Below are 22,198 nucleotides of genomic sequence, written 5' to 3'. Positions count from 1 at the left end.
AAGAGGCATATAATTTAATTAATATTAATTGTATTAGTATTCTAAATCCTACTATTCATCCAAATAGTTTTAACGTTTAACTCTCCTTTATTAGTGATGTCACTTGACTTGGTGTGAATAATAACAAAGATTCTATATTTCTTGAAAGGACTCTCCCTCCCTTATGTTAATGTGAGGTTTGTCTTCGTCAATTATAGGTCGAGTTGTTCTATTATTGTTGGTGGGTCGGTCTTATCAGTTTCAATATCATGTTATGCGTTGCCTTAATCTTAAATATATATGTGTTGCATGTGGTTGAAAGCTTGGTAAGACCAATCATCCTTTCTACGACCCATATTCTAGTGTTACCTTATTGGAGATGATGCATTCATAATCAAAGAAGTTTATTGTAAACATAATGATTTCCTGATTGATAATGTGATTTTGTTAATGACGATAATTTTATTCCTCAACTGTATGATTCTAAGCTATACCAAAAAGAGTTGTAGATACGTCATGGAAATGTTTTGAAGTTTCAAAAGTTGAGAGTTTTGTGAAGAATATAATTGAACATTTTTTTAAGAGATCTTGGTTGGAGTATCTTTAGAAGAATTTCTGATTGAGATATTTTTGAAGGATTATTGATTGAGTTCATAGTTGAAAGATACAAAAGGTCCTTGTTGTGAGAATTTTGAAATGCTATATATACTTGGTGGACGTTTGAGGAAAGAAGAAAATGTGAGCTGATCAACACCTAGTCATTTCTTGACATTCAAGTGTTGTTTAAAGAAGTTTGAGTCTACAAAGCACTCCAGAGAATACCTGAAGTCATGATCAATTTTGAGTTTCATTTCGAGAATTAATTCAAGTGGTGTGATTCTGTGTAACTGTTATGGATATTTTTATTCAAATATACAAGTGTCACAATATTATGTTAAAATTGCTTATTTTCTTTTCTCACATGGGCATGTCATTTAAAATTACATTGTATAATTGTCGATTATGTGTCAAGTTTTAGGAAACTGGTATACTTAAAGGCTTAGTTTTTAAATTGAATAAAGGTTAGTTTATGTTTACTTAACATTCTCTCTTATACCTAAAATGCCTAATTGCCCACAGCTACGGGCTCACAAAGAATACAAGTATGCAATCTAACCACCTTTAATTTTTGCAAAATTAATTTGTTGCATTCCTTTTAAATTTCTACAAGCTTATTTAAGTTGCATTTCCCTATCTACTTCTATCCTTAATTCTTTGAATTTTTTTTGTATGTTCTAATGAATTTTTATGTCTTCTTCAATTTGTGTATTCTACAAGTTGTATGAATTTCTAGAAATGTGTTTGACTTAAGTGTTTCACAGATTTAACAACTTGGTTTCTAGAACTTCTCTATAAATTAAACTTTCTTACACTAAATGATCTAAAGGATTGATATTAAGCCCCAAGTTTATCTTTAATACTTTTGTTTGATAAAAATCAAGATAAACAAGTACATAGGATGGAATTCAATAAGAGCCCTCAAGAAAATGAGTTGGAATGATTATTTGTAAAAGAATGTTGTAAAAAAAAATTGGTAATGGAAAATGTAAAAGATTAAATGCAAAGACTTAACTTTAGAGAAAATTAAAAGATAAAGGCATGTGTTTGATCGTTCTATTCAAGCGAGCTTTTATAAATATTGTACGTGATATCTGTAAGCTTAGACTATTGCTTAACCATATATAATAACCCTATCTACCACAAGCTAGCTAATCCTATATTGTTCTTGTGTCTGTTGATGCAACAAGATATAAAAAATATATTTTTAACACTCCTTTTGAAAAATGAGTCTGAACATAGAAGTTAGAATTTAATCTAAATAGACCTTAATAAGTAATTTACGATGTTAGAAAAAAAGTATATAATATGTACTATTTCATCAGCTCGTAATATATATTTAAATATTGTTAACTACTTTCTTCTAATCTTCCCACACCTACTTTATTTAAAACTTAAACTTGAAAATATTGTCCATTGGTATAATTTATTCGCTCCGAAAACATATCAATAGTTATAATATCCACATATCATTAACTCGAGTTCTTAATTCTGGAAACTAGGATTCATAAGTTAAAAAGGATGTCAAACATTATAAAAAAAATAAAAATCCTTAAGAACGATCCTAAGTAAAATCTAGCTAGACACAAAAGTGAAAAAATTGCAAGTTCTTGGGCAACTTTTGCAGGTTAAATGCATGTGCAACTCTTGCAAGTTAATGTGCACTGAATTTCCAGAACGATAGACGTGTTGAAAGGAACCCAAAATAGTTATAGAACTGTGGTAACAGCATCCCACGGTCTACAAACACCTTCTTTATACGACAAGAAAATGAACATTTTTTTGCCTCAGGTGAATCCAAATTAAACTCAAATGTTGCGAAATTTAGTGTGTGGATGCTGTTAATGCGAAGTGTCCCTTCTTCATTGATTATGATTGGCAGAATAGGGAAATTCTACATGTCAATGTTCCCTATATTGGACTTTTTAAAAAGAAAGTTCAGTTGTTTGCTTGTTGGTTCTTAGTGGACCCTAAAGAAGGACGTATATAGACTAAAATATTCAATGCACGATGTTTTACTTTTATGTCTATAGTTACACATCCATCACATCTGACAAATATTTGTATTCCCTTTCAAACTATTACTCCCAAACCACTTATAAATGATTATTAACTTATTTTATATTAAGCAATTTTATAAAAAAATGTAATAGAAAACAAACTTTGTACAGAAGTTAAATAAATCAAACATGCGAAATGAACAAAACTAAATAGATACTCTAACAAATAAAACTTATAATTGAATCGTTTATGAAATCAATATTTTAAAGATATGATAACTTGCATTTCTCCGATGACAACTATACAATCTACATAAAGAAATGGATACAAAGAAATCTGGTGAAAAGGTTATTATATATGCAACACATACACACAAAAGTGGTCATTTTAAAGGCTTAGCACGTTGAATTTAGACTAAGATGACATTAACAAAGTTTTAAATTAAATGTTTTTCAAAGTAGCTACAATATTTAAAAATTCAGTCAGACGAACACACTACTGCGGATTGAACACTTGTCATATCACACATCATATTTGTATTTGTATCTTATTTAAGCTTTCCTATCATTGAGCCAACGTGCCTCCACACATTTGCCGTTGAATTTTACGCATTGAGATTATTCAACGCCTCGGAGTGTGGTTCATTGGACTTGAATTACTATTAAAAACATGACTATGATGACAGCCATTTGAAGTTTTGAGTATGACTTCACTAGTTACAACTATTTTCAAATTTATTTTATATTTGTACACTTCAACTCGTTTCTTTTGTAATTGGTTTGCAATTTTTTTTCAATTTTATTAGGTCCTTTTTCACGTGGCAATCGTGACGATATATATGTAATTGTTACGTTCAAACCACAACCAAATAACCCTGAGACTATTGGCTGCTCTTAGAGTTATTGCATATACAAGAAACTCAAGATCTTCAAATATGTGGAAGTCAAACACTGGCTATATATTTTTCTGGTTTTGCTGCTGTGTTTAAGGAATGCCACTAATAAGTTTCTTCTCCTTATTAGATATATTTAGTTGTTTGGTTGTCTACTTCAGTGTATAGCGTATGTTTGATATGAATTTTCTTTCGTTCACACCTTTGGTGTGTTTTTTTGGACACCTTTGTTTGTTGGACAAGTACTCTTGGATAATATTATTTATTCTTTAAAATTGTTGGTGTAACTTTAGATTTTTTATTTAGAAAAAAGAAAACAGAGACATACCCTAACACTTCTTTCTCAATATCAATAAAAGTATGTTGGAATGTATATCGACATAGGAACAGTTATAACTTTTACAAAATTTAATAGATAGATAGATAAAACCTGAAGACATTTAATTCCAAAGCAGCAAAGCATGCTAAATCTAAGTAACATCAATCACTAAGGTAGCAAGTGTGAATAGAATTTTCACATGTTCAGTAAAAATTGATGAAATTGAACAACATATAAAATATAATAATTTACTATCTAATATTTTTAAGGTTACGACACTTGAGATTGAAATTGATGAGATAACAAGAGCAAGTATATACCCTAATAGAGGGAATCCATTAATAAAGGCTTTTTTCAATATTTAAGTCTCCTTCCCCATACTCCAAAATTAATCGCTAAATATATTTCATTTCACAAGAAAAGGTATAAAAACAATGAATTAATCTTATATTTAATTAATTAAATAAAAATAGTATTTAAATTCTTACACTTAATAATTTTAACAAATCTGACTCATATAGGACAATATATTAAGTTTATTATATCATATGAAGAATGAGAGTCCTATTTTTCTCTGTGAAGTTGATTATGGGTATCTCCATGCTGGATTGGTGGCAAACTCACTCGCTAACTTTCTTGGAGTTGAGTAGATAAACCCCTCACTACACTGTACGTTAGCTTCTTCGTATTTGGATGTTATTACTATCAAAAGGTTAAGCCAAAAATTAACATGTTTCTGAGTATCGTGTAAATGCGTATCAGCCGTCTATTTCTTATTTCTTCCCTTATCTTTACTAATTATTTCCACCAAGAATCTAATTTTAGGCCATATAAAGATGAACTTTAACAAAATAAAACAAAAAAACGTTTTCTCAAAATATATTTTTGAACAAGTTCATTTTTTTATATATATTTGCTTGTAATATTTGGAAATACTGATTTTACAATAATGTTTTCATGCTAGAAGACAAATCTTTTTTAAGAACTAAAGAAAATCTAATTAAAGCAAAGTATAAGACGTATTTTCTTTCCGTATTCAGCTTTTCTTAAAGAGAAAATTATATAAATCTTCTCTCTCTCTCCCCTACATTACAGTTTTTACTCAAATTTATTCAGATTTGTTGCTCAGTGATTTTATTTTTTTGGATAAGCATGACAAGTTTGGTTTGGAATGTCATATACCTAATTGTAATAGACATAAAATTTTTAATTTTAATTACATCATATCAGTCATAAATCTTAACTTTACAAAACATTTGGACCTACACTTTTATTTATGACAACACGTTAAACGAGTCGGCATAGCAAGTTTATTGATAATTAAATTAATGACATTTTTATTAATTACAATACATGGCTTTGTAATTATAAGTGCTGGACTTTCATTCCAACAAAGTTTATTTAAAATCTCGTAATTATTAAAATTTGAACAAAAATTAATAAAAACATTCAAACGCACATTTATACCACAAGATTGTCAAGTCCCTATTTTTGAATCTCCTCCCTTCTTCAAAAAGAAAAAGGAAGATAGAAGGAAAAATGGAATATAGCCTTAACTAAGACAGAATATAGTGGTTGAAAATTAAAGTCATTAAAAGTGGATGAATTAGTAACGATGAAATAAGGGTTTTATCAAGTGGTTATTTAATATTGTTAAGTTTAATTAATGGTGTTGGATTTGAGCTTTTACACTATGAATAAATCATATCATTTAATATTCTATTTAAAAATATAAATGTAGCAAACTATAAATTTGAAAGAAGAGTGGCACTCATTCTATTAATCCAAAGGGAGGACGTCAGCTAGCAAGACATTCAATCATTCAATCAATTACTTCCGACAGTGATGGAAAAACGTCCAACTATTTTAAAGGTAGATGGTTTTTTGTTCGTCTAAAAAGTGCGATTTTTAAAATTTGTATATATGTAAAAATAAATATAAAATTTAAATAATTATATATAATATGATTCTTTAAACATCTGAGTAATGAAACTATATTTAAAATAGTTAAGCAATAGTAGGAGCACCTTCGAGTCCCATTTCTTTTTGCCCTCTTTTTCACAAGGGCACGGCATTGCATGTGATTCTTTGAGGAAGATCATCATAAAAATAATGACTATAAGGTTTCTTTGCATGTGAAGTAGCATACAGTGGGCATTGCAACAACTAAACATTAAAAAACAATGTCACTGTGTATCCACCTTCTTCATCACCCTATCTTCACCTTATTTTGAGTTATTTTTTTCTGGTTTTATCACTGAAACTAACCTCATTTCTCACCACTGTTTTTTAACCTCTGAAACCTATATAAAACGAGCTAGAAATGACTTATATAAGTTTATATTAAAACAAATTAGTTCAAAATCAATTTGAAGTATTTTTCTCTTTATATAAATGTGACTGATTTTACTTTATTCAAAACCAAATTTATCTCAAACATTGACACGCCGAACCACCTTATTAAAATATAAGCAATAGTCAAACACTACACTAATTTATACATCTGCTAACCTCTAGTTATCTGTACAATAAAAAAGTAATAAATAAAAAATTATAATATTTAATATTATCACTGTGTTGTATTTTATAATACATCAAAAAATTTTAACAAAAATTAAAGATATATAAATTTTTATTGCATACAAATAAACACACGGTGAAGAATATTATTAAATTTGTTGAGTCATCTATTTATTACTCAGTGCCTATATGAATGAATTAATATAATATTCACATGTCCGACGAGTTTATTTAATCATATAAATTGAATATATAAAAATATACTAATAGTTGAATTTTTTTATTAATTTGTAATTTTTTATAATAAGCTATTTTATTAATTTATATGAAAAATATTTTGTTTATTTTTCAATCATGTTCAAATTATAATCATTGTGATCTCAACAATAGTATCATTTGTAAATGGGTTGATTTATATCACTTTTATTGTTGAAAATTTACACGTGCTATATAAATAATTTTTTTTAGTAATTCACCAATTAGCTTAGTTGGCTTGGTATTCACAAGCATAGAATTTTTTTTTTCTTCCCAACTGTTAGGATTTTTTCATCACTAATTTATCAAAGTTCTATTATTTGTTAAATTTAAGAACAAAAAAATTATTTCACCTAAAAATACTTTAGTATAACTCTTATATATGTTAGTGTTCACTTTGATATCTTGTCTAGATACTTATGGTTAATTTAAGTTATTATATGAAATTATTTTTTATATCTCTCTTTATGGGATCACTTGTTTTATCATACGTTTTTTTTTTTTCCTATTTTCCTCTTTTTATATAAAAAAGTATTACACAAAATTAATGTACAATTTAAACATTTATATTTATAACAGGAATAAATTCCAAAACTTTACATCGACTCTCAGAAGTAATTTGTTGTTTCCTATTAATTAAGTTGATATTAAATACATGGGACTACGATACTAAATATAGATGTCAATTAATGCATTTTATTTTTACCAAGCATTAATTAATAGTGTCATGTACCTTAATGACTTAATGTGTATTATAACAGGCCACTGAAATTAATCTGTATCCTGGTTGGAACTCCTATTATACTTTATACAGGAGAAATAATAGGAGCATAAAATTAATTATTTAAAAGAAAAAGGGATCAAGTGCTTAATTATCTTTAATGTGCCTCCTCAACATCAACATGGGGTGTTGACCTTTGTTACCTAAGGAAAGCACCGACCCTCTGTCTTTTCGTTCAAGTCTTGCTTTTAAATTATTGCATGATAAGCGTTATGTCTCATGCACAGGTCTTAGTTTCCATTAATTATTTCTAATTAGTGTTAATGGAAGATAAAAATGAAAAGAAAGATGTATTTTTTTATAAGTTAAAAAATTAACTTATATTCTTTTATTTATTTAGAAGTTTTTCATTAATTTATTTTTTAACTTATGAAATCATTTTTATTTATTTTGTTTTATTATTATTTTATAAGTAATTTTTACAAAAATTATCCAAATTCAATTATAGTCATTAAAAATATGTTCAGAATAAAGTTTGCATAATTTTATAAAGTTTGAAAATGGATTATGTTCTATTTTTAATGTAATACTAAAATTTATTTAATTGAAATGTTAACTATGAAAGAATGAGTTAAAATATTGCAAATCAAATTAACAACATGATTATAATTGTTTTTATAAAGTCTTATATTAATAAATTAATTTTTAAAAATAAGTTAGACATACTAAATTCTGCAAACTACTCACAATATTGGTCAATAGTTTCATTCCAAAGCACATAGCGTCCATTTCAATGCTCCATCTAATGAAGATATAAAATTAGATCTTGTCAGGTTTTGTTCAAGCTTCAGAGTCATTATGTTGGAACTTGGACGATTCTATAATATTTTTTTGCTTCTTTCAGAGAGTCAGAGTTTCAGGTGGAAAAAGCTCATTTTTCTTGTAGATATTAGAAAGTTCAAAGCTTATCCTAAAAACTAAAATACTTTATCCCCTTACAATTTTATTTTTTAATTTAAATTATATATTTTTTTGTTATTAAACTTTCTTACAGTTTTTGTCTGTGTCACTACTCTCGTATATTACCAATTTTTTTTTAATAAATTACAATTTTAATTTTTCAATTTTGTTTTTATTTCAATTTAGTCTTCTACTTTTAATTTTTATTTCAATTTGATCCTATATTATTTTTTTCTATTTTAGTTTTAAAATTTTAAACATCAACAAAAAATATATGAGAGATAATTGGAGAATAAAAGTATAAAAGACAATTTGAGCAAAAGAATGAATCTATACTAGAGTAAGTTTAAAATTATAATTCAAATCTTGAAATTGTTAATTATTTGAGAGTAACATTTATAACCTTTATAATGTGTTTTATTGCTTGTTTATGTTGTATATTTTGTTATATGAAGAAATAATGGAGAGAGAGGTATATATATTTGGCAACATTTAAATAACAGCATTTGTGGACTTGTATCATTCTGCAACATATATATATATATCCCATAAAGTACAATCATACAGTAATGTAGTGGTGCACTTAGAAAGAAACAAGAATAGAAAAAATTACAAAAAGAAGGAATAATGAGGGTCACATATGTGTATCTCTTTGCATTGTTGTTTTGGCATGGGAATAAAAGCAGTAATATGATGTTTTGGAGAAGTAGTTGCCTGTCATAGTTTCCTATAACCATGAAAAGTTGACTGGACAAATGTTCATGTCCCCTTCACATATTTTTTAAAAATATGATAAAAAAAAATTAATACAACATTATAATTAATAATATTAAATAAATGAATTTATGTCTATTTGAACGTGATTGTAAATATATTTTGTGTCAATCGATTTAACTAATTAGCATTGATAAAAGAACATCTTTTGAAAAATTTCAAGTGTTTTAAAATTATTTTTTATAACTATTTTTAAAAATTTAGTTCTTAAACATTAGATTTCATTGTATGAATTTTTGAAAGCATGGTTTAATAATTTCAATAGGAATAAATATTTTAAATGATTAATATAATAATATCTCAACTCTAAAATATAAAATAAAATTTTACTTTTGATATAATATAATAAGAGTTACATGTGTAAGACTCTATTATTAACCCTTCACTGTGTACATTCCACTGTATTTCAGTCCCGTGACATTTATTTCTTTTATTTTAAGTATATAATGTATAGCGAAACAATATCCATTTAAAATTGATTTAGTTGATAAAATATTAAGTTTTTAGTTGAGGAAAACGTAGAAGGGAAACATTTGAGAAATTGAAATTTGAAAATATTTTAAATTATTTTAATTAATATAGTATTATGTTAACACTGGTATGTTAGTTGAAAAGATTTAGGCATATATTAAAATAGTTTTTAAAAAATATTTTTATTGATTAAATAATAAAATACATCACTACAAAATAAGTTCATACACTAGCCATTGAAAAATATCGGTCATTTGTGTTTCCTTTTATAATTTATAAACCGAAATTAAGACATTAATGTAAATATTATTGGTTTGTCCTAATAAAATGATATAATAGACAATTTTATTGTTAAAAGGTTATCCATATGAATAGTATATGATAAAATTTAATTGATACTCCCTCATATTTTTCTTATAAGAAATAAAATGAAATATTTTTTTTGTCTTTATTATAAGAAATAAATAATAGATTCAAAATGCATTAATTATTAAATTTCTTTTATACTCTTCTTTTATTAGTATCATTAAATATATAAATTACTAATTACACAATTTAATATCATAGATATTTTTAAAATAAAATTTATATTTTTAAAAAACATAACAGAATTAATTATTTTTCTTGATTCTAATAATTTAGTCTTTTATTTTTCCAAAAAAAAAAATCGAATGGAGTATACCATAAGAACTATTAGTGTTATCCTTTAATTAAAGTTAGAGTCTTATTTCATTAATGTGCATAATAAAGGTTGACATTAAAATTTAGTATATCAGCAGTAAATGTTGGCACACATTACTGAGGTGAAACTTCAACTAATTAAATGATATTACTAACAATGTCTATTTTGATATGTCTGAGTTTTGTAAAACTTCTTATGCCTACAAATTAATTATTTATAATTATGAAGTAATAAACAACGTTGATATTTTTTGGCTTGACATTAATATAAAAATATTTTTGTGACATAAATTTGAATTTAAATTTACAAAACTTCAAGAAATTATTAAAAATTTTGCTAGTTCAATCACAATATTATGTGAAACAACTTCTAAGTAGCTCACTAAATTTATATTTGTTTAAGTATTGTTAAAACTAATTAAATTTGTAAAGAGAACTCTCAACAAAATTAGCTATAAAGTACCTAATCATTTTACTTGTCTATATTATATCAAAATCTCAATTATTTTGAACTTTAGAGTGTTTTTGTTAAGAACATGATTCATAAATAAATTTTTCATCAATTAGGATGCTAAAAATTCCACTAAAATAATCCTAAAATTTTTTTAGAGGCAATATACTTAACATTAGCGTCATACATGAAAAATCAATCAAACCATTTCCATTTCACTAGATTAATGATAAGTTTATAGGGTCACTAAGATTGCATGTTAGATTTATGAATTAGGTCAAATAAGTATTCTATGCCTAATGGCTTAAATAGGGAAAGGTCTATGTCCGATACATGGTACTATATGTCAAGAGTCAAGACTTACACCTTTGTTGATAGCTTAAGATTTTGACATAATAGCATGCATTCTTTATCATATCATTTGATATTAAAGTTGGTGCGTATTTAAATCTTAAGTTCAACAAGTTTCAAAATTTTTCAAGGTTCACAAGAAAACCTTCTCTAATGAGCGAGAATGATATGCCTATACAGTTGCCAAAATTATATATTAGATTTATAGATTGGTGAATTCAATAGTCCATGCCCAGTAAAAAGAATCTATATAATAAAAAAGTTTTTTATGTGAGAACAAAAGACATAAATTTAAACTGTATAATCATGTAGAAATGGTCAAGATTTAAATATTTAAGTCACATAATTATTTAAAAAATGTTATAAACTTTTTTAAAATTCACATGACTTATATATTTTAGTCTTGATCATCCATGATAAGATTAGTTATCAAGATTTGTTCTTTTCTCACATAAAAAACTTTCACTTGATACATTATCGGTATAAGAATGTATTTAGTGAGGAGAGTCTTTTTATATGAAAGTAAGAAGCATAAATATGGATCATATAACTATAAATATTAAAATTGAGATACTTTGTAAATTCAAGTTTTACATAATATCGCATCACTATTTTGAAAGAAATGTATTCTTTCTCTTCACCAACATTTGTAACTCAATCTTCATCTCTGGAGTGAAAGTATACAAACTTATTAGTTTTTTATATTTAGTTGCATACAACAGCTTATTTTTAATATAGAATTTCATGTGTTTAACTTAATCTCATTTAATGTAATGAAAAATTAAAGATTAAAATTAAAATTTAACAAGATTTTTTAATTAAATTAATTTTAAGTTTAATTTCACAGTGAGTTTAATGTATTTATTGTCCATGCCCTTTACAATGAGAATTTTTTTCATGCTACAATTTTTTCTCTACTCAACTATAATATTTCATAAACTTAATCTATTTATATAAACTTTTGTTTAATTAGTTTAATGTAATTAATTCCCTTTACAATGAGATCTTTTTTAATTTTGTTAAGTAATTTTTTTAACTGATTTAGAATGTTATCAACTTGTGTCACATTTTATGTGTGTAATCATTCTTAACATTTGAATAGTAGGGTTATGATTCTAAAATATACACTAGTTTATTTTTTTTAATATAGAATAAAATTTTTTAATAATCAATTATTTAAAATTGTGATAGTAATGTACAATAGTCTACAATTTAATATGGAATAATAAATTTTAAAAATTATATTATCACTTAACTCAAAATTTTAAATTGTTAAACAAAAGATTTAAATTGCACCTTACATGCTATCAACATTTATTATATCACCTTTGATTCTTAATACAACTCAGTTTCTAGCAGGTTTTAGTGGTCTCTGTCATAAAGTATTTTGTAATTTTTATAAAGCAATGTCATTTTCTTCTTTATTTTTTTCTTAACAAATAAAGTTGGTAAAAATTTAAATTTAAATTAATAAAAGTAAATTTTTTTTTGCTAAAATAAAAGTAAATGTTAATAGCAGAGTTAAATTCAATAATATTAAATAAAAATAAAATTATTAAGTTTAAACAGTTTAAAAAATAAAAAAATTAATTAACTTAAACTATTGTTATTAGTTTATATAATTTAGTTAAATATGACTTATAAAAAAAATAGAGGGAAACATTCATTTATTTTTCTCTCACATGAAAGTCACATTTTTTTAATTACATATTCTATCTTCAAACCAAAATGAACCATGCCCTTGGCAATAAAATTTGTTATTGTTACAATTTTTCCTCTATTTATATTATAACAGCTTTCAAATTAATTATTAAATTAATGATTCTTACATTTAAAACAAGGTTATTAAATTGTATAAATTTTATATTTAGATTCAATGAATCTTAACGCATATACATGCGTGAGTGTTTAAATATAAATTTTGTTTTTTATAATTTTAAAAGAATTATTTTAGTTTTTATCTTTTCTAAGTTTAGCATTTTCCTGATGATTAATTTAAAAAATTTTATGCATTGACTCTGTGTTGTCCACGTCAAAAATTAAAATTTTATAAAAATATAAAAGAAATATATTTAAACCTATATATCCGTGAATAATAGGTAAATAGATACATCAAATTTCAAAATGGATTTTTTTTTTGGTTTTTTTTACTAACATCGAGGTGGAATTAAAGTACTATACAGATCGACAAAGTTGACTTCCATACTGGCACTGTTCTAAAAATCTTTCTGGACATCTACGTCGTTGGTGAAATAATATAAATAAATAAAATTGGTATATCATCTTTAATTTAGAAAAAATTGATTTATTCCTTTTCATATTAACTGATAAGTTATATAGATGAATAAATAATCTTTTTTTATTTCTTATATTTTGGATAAGTTTTTCCACAAATAAAAACTACACCAAAAATTCAATCATTGATAATTACATCTTAAAAATTAGTTTTTAATTTTGTTGAAAATAAAATGGACTTAGTGTGCTGTATAGACCAACTAAGTTGACTTGCCGACTATTGCACTGCTCTAATAACCTTTGTGGACCCCTATACCCTTCAAGAATTAGAATATTACTTTTTCAATATAATACCTATCTTTTCATTTTAATTTCACTCTTTTTTATAAATAAATGATATTTTATTATTCTTAAAAGCAGAATCACCCTTTTACATAAGCTTTTCTCACAAATAAAAGCAATTACAATTTCCAAAATGAAATTTATTACTTAGGGGATATGGTAAATGAACCTATCAAAAGGGATTATTTGGGGCAAGGTGAAGATTTTCCATTGTTTAGTCTCAAGTTTCAAACTTCAAATTGTACATGAAAATGAAACATTTAGTCACAAGTAAGTACAAACAGATTTTATCCAACCTAAACAAATTATGAGTTGGTTCGTATAAAGTCAAAATTAAAAAAAAAAACAAATAGCAATTGTGTTTTAATCTTTGTTATCATATATATTATATTTAAATGCATAGTTTAAAAGAATAAAATATTTAAAAAATTATTTATCATAAATGATTCACTATTTATTTTTCAATAATTGAAAGTACTTGAAAAAATATGGAGGGCTTTTTTTATTTAAATATTGTAAAATCAAAAACAAATTCTTAATTTATTACCCTTTTTTAAACTATTTTTCTTTTTAGAATGTGTCAGTCCACATGGTATGTTTTGTTAAAATATCAATAAAAATATTAATTTTTTATTCTTTTAAAATAAATTTTGTCACTAAAAACGTAAAATAACTAGATTGTGACATATGTCAATATCAGTATAATTTTATAATATGATTGACAAAATTAAATGTCAATTTCGTTATACACGAAACTCTTAAAATGATAACACCTATCACAATCTGAATAAGTTTCACCATAAAAATTATATTACTTGTAGAAACTTAACACGTGGCACAATTTTGGCCTATTATACAAATTTACCTTCATTAATTTTAATAACATAATAAAAGAAAATCTAATTTAGATTTATATGCAAATCATTACTACATTTCAAATAAAAATTAAATTACAAACATAATACTAAGAATTTTTTTTATTTACATACAAATTCAAATTACATCTTAATTAAATAAATTTAAATCACTAATATAATTAAATTTTTTTTGCTATAATATAATTAAAATTTTTATCATTAGATACCAATTATAATTACATTGAAATAAAAAATAAATTACTAACATAATACAAGAAAATATTTTTTATATTTACATACAAATTACTATTAATTCTTTATTAAAAAATCTAAATTACTAAAGTAACTACAATAAAAAAAATTTGTAGCATCCTTTTCAAAAAAATTAAAATTTATTTTTTGTGACCCAAAAAAATATCCATTGCACATATTCTTTAACTAAAATATAAAATCAACAAAATCACATGCAATAATTTGAAAATTTTGAAAAAAATAAAAAAATTCTTTATTGTAATTATGTTAGTAATTTAAACTTTTTTAATAAAGAATTAATAGTAATTTGTATGTAAATATAAAAAATATTTTTTTATTATGTTAGTAATTTATTTTTTAATTTCAATGTAATCATAATTAATATTTAATGATAAAAATTTTAATCATATCAATGATTAAATTTTATTTAATTAAAATGTAATTTAAATTTATATATAAATAAAAAATATTTTTCTAATATCATATTAGTAATATGATTTTTATTTTAAATGTGGTAATGATTTGTATGTAAATTTAAATTAGATTTTATTTGATTATGTTATTAAAATTAATAAAAATAAAATTATTTAATTTTTTTAATCATACTACAAAATTATGCTAATATTAACACGTGTCTTAATCTAGTTATTTTATATTTTTAATTATAAAATTTATATAAAAAATAAAAAATCAATAGTTTAAAAAAAGTAATAAACTAAGGATTTGTTTTTGATTTTGTAATATTTAAATAAAAAAGTCAAAAAATATTGATCTTGATCATTTTTACTTTTTATAAATTCTATTTTCTTTTACGGTGAAATGAAGCAGTTTAACTTTTATATTAAATAAAAAATAAACTATTTTGAGTCCATTATTAGTGTCCAAACTCGTCATCACAACGTTTTTCTTCCATTATAAATACACTACACCTCTTGAACCTCTTATCTCTCAAACTCAACACACTTGCTCAAGCAAGAACAACCAACGTTGAATAAAACATCTTTGTTTTTCTCTCTTCTCTTATAGTGTCTGTTCTTCAAGGGAAGAACCATGGAAGGAGGCATACCAGAAGCTGATATGTCTGCTTTCAGAGAATGTTTGTCTCTGTCATGGAAGAATCCTTATGTTCTTCGCCTTGCTTTTTCTGCTGGAATTGGAGGCCTTCTCTTTGGCTATGACACTGGTCGGTTACCATAATTCTGTGTTGTCACTTGTTATCATCGTCCATTTCAGTCACCTTCCTTCTCAAAATCACTTTTTTCTCCCACCCTTTGTGTTGTTATGTCATATGTTAACAGCCCATTTCTCTGTTTCTCACCTTCGCATCAAAACACCCACATCACCATGCTTTCCCACCCTCACATAACAAGAATACTTAATTACTCATACAATATTACGTCATAAATTTTATAATGCTTCTCAATCATATTTTAAAATTTAATTGTAATCATATATTACAATAAAGTGTATAGAGGGTATTTATTATTATCATTATTATTATTTGATTTTGGGTTATTAATTGTTGGGTATGTGCAGGAGTTATATCGGGGGCTCTTCTGTATATCAGAGATGAATTCAAGGCAGTTGATCAGAAGACTTGGCTTCAGGTAATAACAATCTAAGCCATTGATGAAATTAAAGTCTTCCAATCAATTCAAACCTCTTGTTGTGAATTCCAACCTACTTTAATGGACTTAAATGCCCTTACTTATTCTCTGTTCACAGCCACCAACTTGCAGAAAAAAACAAACTCATGGTTCTCTGCGTTTTTCAAACTCCTTTTACAAATAACCTCTATTTTTTTTTTCAATTTTATTAACTTCAGTGATCTTAACTTATAATTTAAATATTTAAATGTAAAAATATAATAATGAAGAGTCTGTTTGTTTTCCAGTTCCATCAACCAAATAGAGTTTAACATGAAAAAACGTTTATCCGGCAATTTGGTTAAGCTTTAGGCAAATTTTAACATCCCTTCTCCCAATTTTTAGAGCTTGAAAACAGTGTTTTTTTCAAAGAAATTGAAGCATCAACTTTAGAAACAGAAGTTCAAATGTTTTAATAAGCAGGCTCTATAAATGAGTGTGCATGAATTATGAAGCAAGTTCAACAGATGTAATTTTTCTTTTAGATTCTGTAAGAATCGATTTTCTCCATGTCTATAAAGGCTCCATTATTTAAGGAATAAAGTTCTTTCATAATTTATATTTTTTATTTATCAAATTTGAAACAAAGTTTCATTTATAAAGAAGATAAAGTTTTTCACTATTTGAACTAACACATCAGTCTAATACATGACTGAAAAGCTCCTTGTTTTTCCCTTTATTTTCCACATAATTTACTAGGAGCTTGAAAATATTGGCTCCATTTCTAAGTGATATATTGTTTTAATATTTATTAACTTAATGATAAATTTTAACTTAGCAATTAAACACATGGAGTTGCATAATGTTAAATTTTTTTTTGTTTTAAGATAAAATTTTTTAATGTGGATTGGCGGATAAATAAATAACGTGATCCGGATTAACCGGGTGAGATCCAGTTAATATATTGGATTAGTCAATACATATACTATTTTTCAATTCTTATTTAATAAACCCAACTGTTTTTTAATTCCTGCGGCTACGGTTTGAACATACGAAAAATGTTAATTGCCAACACCTATACGTCTCTTGTATTTTTTATCATTATTTTTATTTAAATAATTAAAAATATTTTTTTTAATTTTTTGTATACATGTTATTTAAAAATACATGGTAAATATATAAAAATAAATACTTGAAGGAGTTCCTATCAAACAGTACAAAGATTATTTCTCTTTGAATCGAGACTTAAAGGGGTAAGATAAGGAAACAAATCAAATTATAATGATTAAAAATAATAAAAAATATAATTTCAGGTGATAAAAAAAAAAGGGATATCCCCCAAAAATATGACAAGTGTCTCAATCATGGTTTGTCTGAAGAAATGTTCCGTTGGTCCCGTAGGGGTGTTGGGCAACAAAGCAAGATCAAGCACCAACAACTGCAACCAGTGAAAATCCCCCAAATATTATTATATGATTTATATTCTTACCCTGCGTAGTCAATCATCAAACAATTCATTAAAGGAATGCAGTAACTTGTGGGACACTTTAATTCAAATCAAATTCCACAGCTTAATAATTATATGGCATGGCATCAAAATTATGTCCCAAAAGTCAGATTCTTTTTTATTTTTTTCCACCTTTCTGTTTCATTTCAATTTCACGCGCATGATATATGGATGATATGAAGTTCATTATTCAATTAATTTAATTAAAATACATGTTTTTTACACTCTCATTCAATCTTAAATTACAAATGGGATGCAACAAAATCTCCAATATTTTTATTTGAGTTAATCTTCCTATTCTTTAGGAATGAAAAAGACTATGGTTCTTTCTTTTTCATTCCATAGTCTTTTCATCTGGGGTGGAACAGCTGTGCAAAGTTATGCTGATCCGAGTTTAAAGTGAGTTTTCTCACGTTGTGTGAATTGTGAACCATGGAAAAAATTTTCAGGAAGCCATAGTAAGTACTGCAATTGCTGGAGCAATAATAGGAGCTTCAGTTGGGGGATGGATCAACGATCGATTTGGAAGGAGAGTAGCAATTCTTCTTGCAGATGCGCTCTTTCTAACAGGGTCAATAATCATGGCTGCTGCTACCAGTCCAGCTATTCTAATTGTGGGTCGTGTGTTTGTTGGGCTTGGTGTTGGCATGGCTTCAATGGCATCCCCTCTTTACATTTCAGAGGCTTCTCCAACCAAAGTTAGAGGAGCCCTTGTAGGCCTCAACAGTTTTCTCATCACTGGGGGACAGTTCCTTTCCTACCTCATCAACTTGGCCTTCACTAAGGTGTGAAAGTTAAATTAAGCTATCACTTCTCTTTTAATTCCAAAGTTGTGCTATGTTGGTGTATATGCATGCTGAAATGGATCTTCTCAAGTTGAAGTTTAATGAGGGTGTGTTGAAATTTTGTATCTATATCTCTCCTTATAAATGTTAAACATAGGCCTCACTTATTTGATGTATAGCAGGAGAGAGATGAATAGAAAATTTGAATATAACCTGTCATGTACATGAGAGGATCCATTCCCTTATGCATATACACAAGGTTGGTTTAAAATTAAACTGTGCTTGGTGCTTGAAGTTGTGTCTTGGTGTTGTTTTGTCCTTGAACATCTTGTTGTTTGGTGATGAGCTAAATGAATTTGTGCTTCATTTTTCATTCAGGCACCTGGGACATGGAGGTGGATGTTAGGGGTAGCTGCAGCACCTGCTTTGATACAAATTGTACTAATGTTGTCACTCCCTGAATCCCCCCGTTGGTTGTACCGCAAGGTTAGTTCATCATGATTAATCAATAGTCATTCAGTCCATGTTTGGGTAACACATTAATTTGGAGAACTAGTCACTTATTTTTCAGAGAGTTATCTCAGAGAGATGATAAAAATAAACGGTTATTACTCTAAAATAAGCTAAACCAAACACGTAACCATTGCATGAAATTCTGGTTTGTTTGAGAGAGTTTATGAACAATTTATAGAAATAGCTTATGACTCATAAGTTTATTTTAGCTTATTTCAATAAGCTTAATGATGTAACTTATCAAACTAAGTTGTTTTTATCTTAAAATTTTTTACATAAACCATATTTAAAAAATATTATTGAATGAACACTTAACCAAGCTGTAACTGTTGCTCTTTGTTTTGGTTTTGATCCCACAGGGTAGGGAGGAGGAAGGACAAGCGATTATGAGAAAGATTTATCCACCTCACGATGTTGAAGGTGAAATTCAAGCTTTGAAGGAATCAGTTGATATCGAAATTAAGGAATCAGAAACATCAGAAAAGATCAGCATGATGAAACTTCTGAAAACCACTGCTGTGAGAAGAGGATTATATGCAGGCATGGGGCTCCAATTTTTCCAGCAGTTTGTAGGGATCAACACTGTGATGTACTACAGCGCCACCATTTTTCAGTTAGCTGGTTATGCATCTAACAGAACAGCTTTGCTTCTTTCACTCGTCACATCAGGCCTTAATGCATTTGGTTCAATTTTGAGCATATACTTCATTGACAAAACTGGTAGAAAAAAGCTTGCTTTAATCAGTTTGTTCGGTGTTGTGTTCTCTCTGGCCCTCCTAACTGTAACTTTTCGCGAAAGTGAAGTTCACTCTCCAATGGTTAGTGCCATTCAAACCTCTAGTTTCAATGGCACCTGCCCTGATTACAAAGCAGCTTTGAACCCTGGTAAATGGAATTGCATGACATGCCTAAAGGCTTCACCATCTTGTGGTTTTTGTGCTGCTGATGATAAGGTAAATCTAATCCACCCTTTATCCTTTCACTATCCTCACATTTCAATTTTCTTATAACAACACAACCATCAATTATTGGGAACCAAATCACCTGTATCTGTTTCATGTTTCCTCTCTTGTCTCCCAATTAAAAAGAAAGAGCACATCACTAAAAAAATTTCACAATTCAGAGTGTGAAAGGAAAAAAGTTATTTCAATTCCAATTAATGGCACATTGACATTTGACACACTACGATACGCATATCAAGATTTAATTTAACATGTCACATTTATTGACAATACTATGAATTGATTTTGCAGCTCTTACCTGGGGCATGTTTGATCTCCAATGATGATACAAAGAATATGTGTGGTAATGATCATAGAGCATGGTACACTAGGGGATGTCCTAGCAAATATGGTTGGGCTGCACTAATAGGCCTTGCTCTTTACATAATCTTCTTTTCACCTGGAATGGGAACTGTTCCGTGGGTTGTGAATTCTGAGATCTATCCTTTGAGGTATAGAGGGGTTTGTGGAGGAATGGCATCCACAACTGTTTGGATTTCCAACCTCATTGTTTCCCAGTCATTTTTGTCCTTGACACAAACTGTTGGGACAGCATGGACATTTATGATGTTTGGAATTGTTGCTGTTGTGGCAATTTTCTTTGTCATTATTTTTGTACCTGAAACCAAAGGGGTTCCAATGGAGGAAGTAGAGAAGATGCTGGAACAAAGATCTGTGCAGCTTAGGTTTTGGCGGAAGAGAGATTCTGGCTCTCAGAAGCACTGACTCAAAGTGAAAAAAATTAGCTTGAGTCATGTCTAGTTTTATAGCTCTAAATAGTGAACTAAGTGGCTTGTGAAGTATTGTTATTTGACAATGGTTTTCTTTTGGGTAAGATCTGGTCATAGTTAGCATTTTAGTTCTAATGTGTAGCTGATTAGTTGGATTGCTGGAATTCCTTATGAAATCCACAGTGGATTGAAAAATAAGGATTCATAATACGCTTCTATTTATGAAATAATAAAAAATATTAAATGATCATCAATTGCTTTAACCTTTTTGTCCATGTTTCTTCTTATGAAACTGCAATATCAAGAATTTACGAGTTTAGTTACATCTTATTATAATAAGTTATTTTTAATTTATTCTAATAAATTTTATAATTAATGTAAATCTTTTTTTAAAAATATTAAATAAACGTTTAATTAAATTATACATTTAAATACACTCATAATCTTCAAACAAAATCATACCCTATTCGGCATCCATTTTTCTTTCACACTTACTAATGACAACAAAACTTGACAACGTTTGAGAACAAACGTTTTCCTATAACCTTTTGTTTTCTGCCCCTTCAGAAGTTTACACTGCTCTATTTGGATCAAGGCCTTTTTTAGGATTCAATGTTACAAAATTCATGTCTTAAGTACTAGTTTATGGCCAGAATTAAAACTTAAATAATTTGTGAATGTGTACAAATAAAAGAAAAAAAAATCTGAACAATAAGAAATACTAGAACAATAACACTTAAACTTTATCTGATTAAGCCAGATACATATGATCATACGATATCAAAAGCAACATTTTCATAAATCTGGTTAACCAACTATAACTAATAACTAATAATGTTGAGATTGGGTGCAAAAGTATCTTTACTCTATCCTCTATTCACAATCTATGTGTCAAATCTAAAACTTACATCAAAATAATCAATACTTGATAAGTGATTCATAATTTTATTCGTTTTCAAAGCTTCAAATAATAATAAGAGTACGTTAAATTAATTTCTAAAAATACAAGTATTGATTGTTTCAGTTTAAAAATATAATAATATTCTTTTAGTCTCTTAAATTATCAAACTTATTATAATATTTATTTTTAAATTTTTGGGAATTAGAATAAATAGTTTGCCAATTTTAAGAATAAAATGAAATTTTTATAATTTTTAAAAATTAAATAAATAATTCTTACAATAAAATTAATTTAATACTACCTACAAATTAAAAATATTATTAATATTTTTATCTTTTAAAAATTATTATTCTTCTTTTAATCTATCTTTTATCTCTCTTGTTTATGATTATATTATTTTTCTTACTTTCCTAATAAAGTATAATAAAAATAATAATTAATATTATCTTGAAATTTGAAAATGATAGACAAGTGAAATAAAAATATTATTATAAAACCACAGATAAAGAACGGATG

At 26.6% G+C, this 22,198-nt stretch overlaps 1 protein-coding gene across 1 annotated transcript; it reads left to right on the top strand.

Moving 5' to 3' along the window:
• Nucleotides 1-15,559: 15,559 nt before the first annotated feature.
• LOC113847861 (probable inositol transporter 2) lies at nucleotides 15,560-21,027 on the top strand. Its single transcript, XM_027477163.1, has 6 exons — nucleotides 15,560-15,841; nucleotides 16,195-16,265; nucleotides 18,201-18,536; nucleotides 18,915-19,022; nucleotides 19,409-20,002; nucleotides 20,303-21,027. The coding sequence occupies exons 1-6, from the start codon at nucleotides 15,709-15,711 to the stop codon at nucleotides 20,774-20,776; spliced, it is 1,716 nt and encodes a 571-aa protein (XP_027332964.1). The 5' UTR covers nucleotides 15,560-15,708; the 3' UTR covers nucleotides 20,777-21,027.
• Nucleotides 21,028-22,198: the final 1,171 nt, after the last annotated feature.

This window comes from Abrus precatorius, unplaced genomic scaffold (genome assembly GCF_003935025.1).
Source record: "Abrus precatorius isolate BTA unplaced genomic scaffold, Abrus_2018 Scaffold10, whole genome shotgun sequence".
Lineage (NCBI taxonomy): Eukaryota > Viridiplantae > Streptophyta > Magnoliopsida > Fabales > Fabaceae > Abrus > Abrus precatorius.
This window is presented reverse-complemented; position numbering and strand designations above follow the sequence as displayed.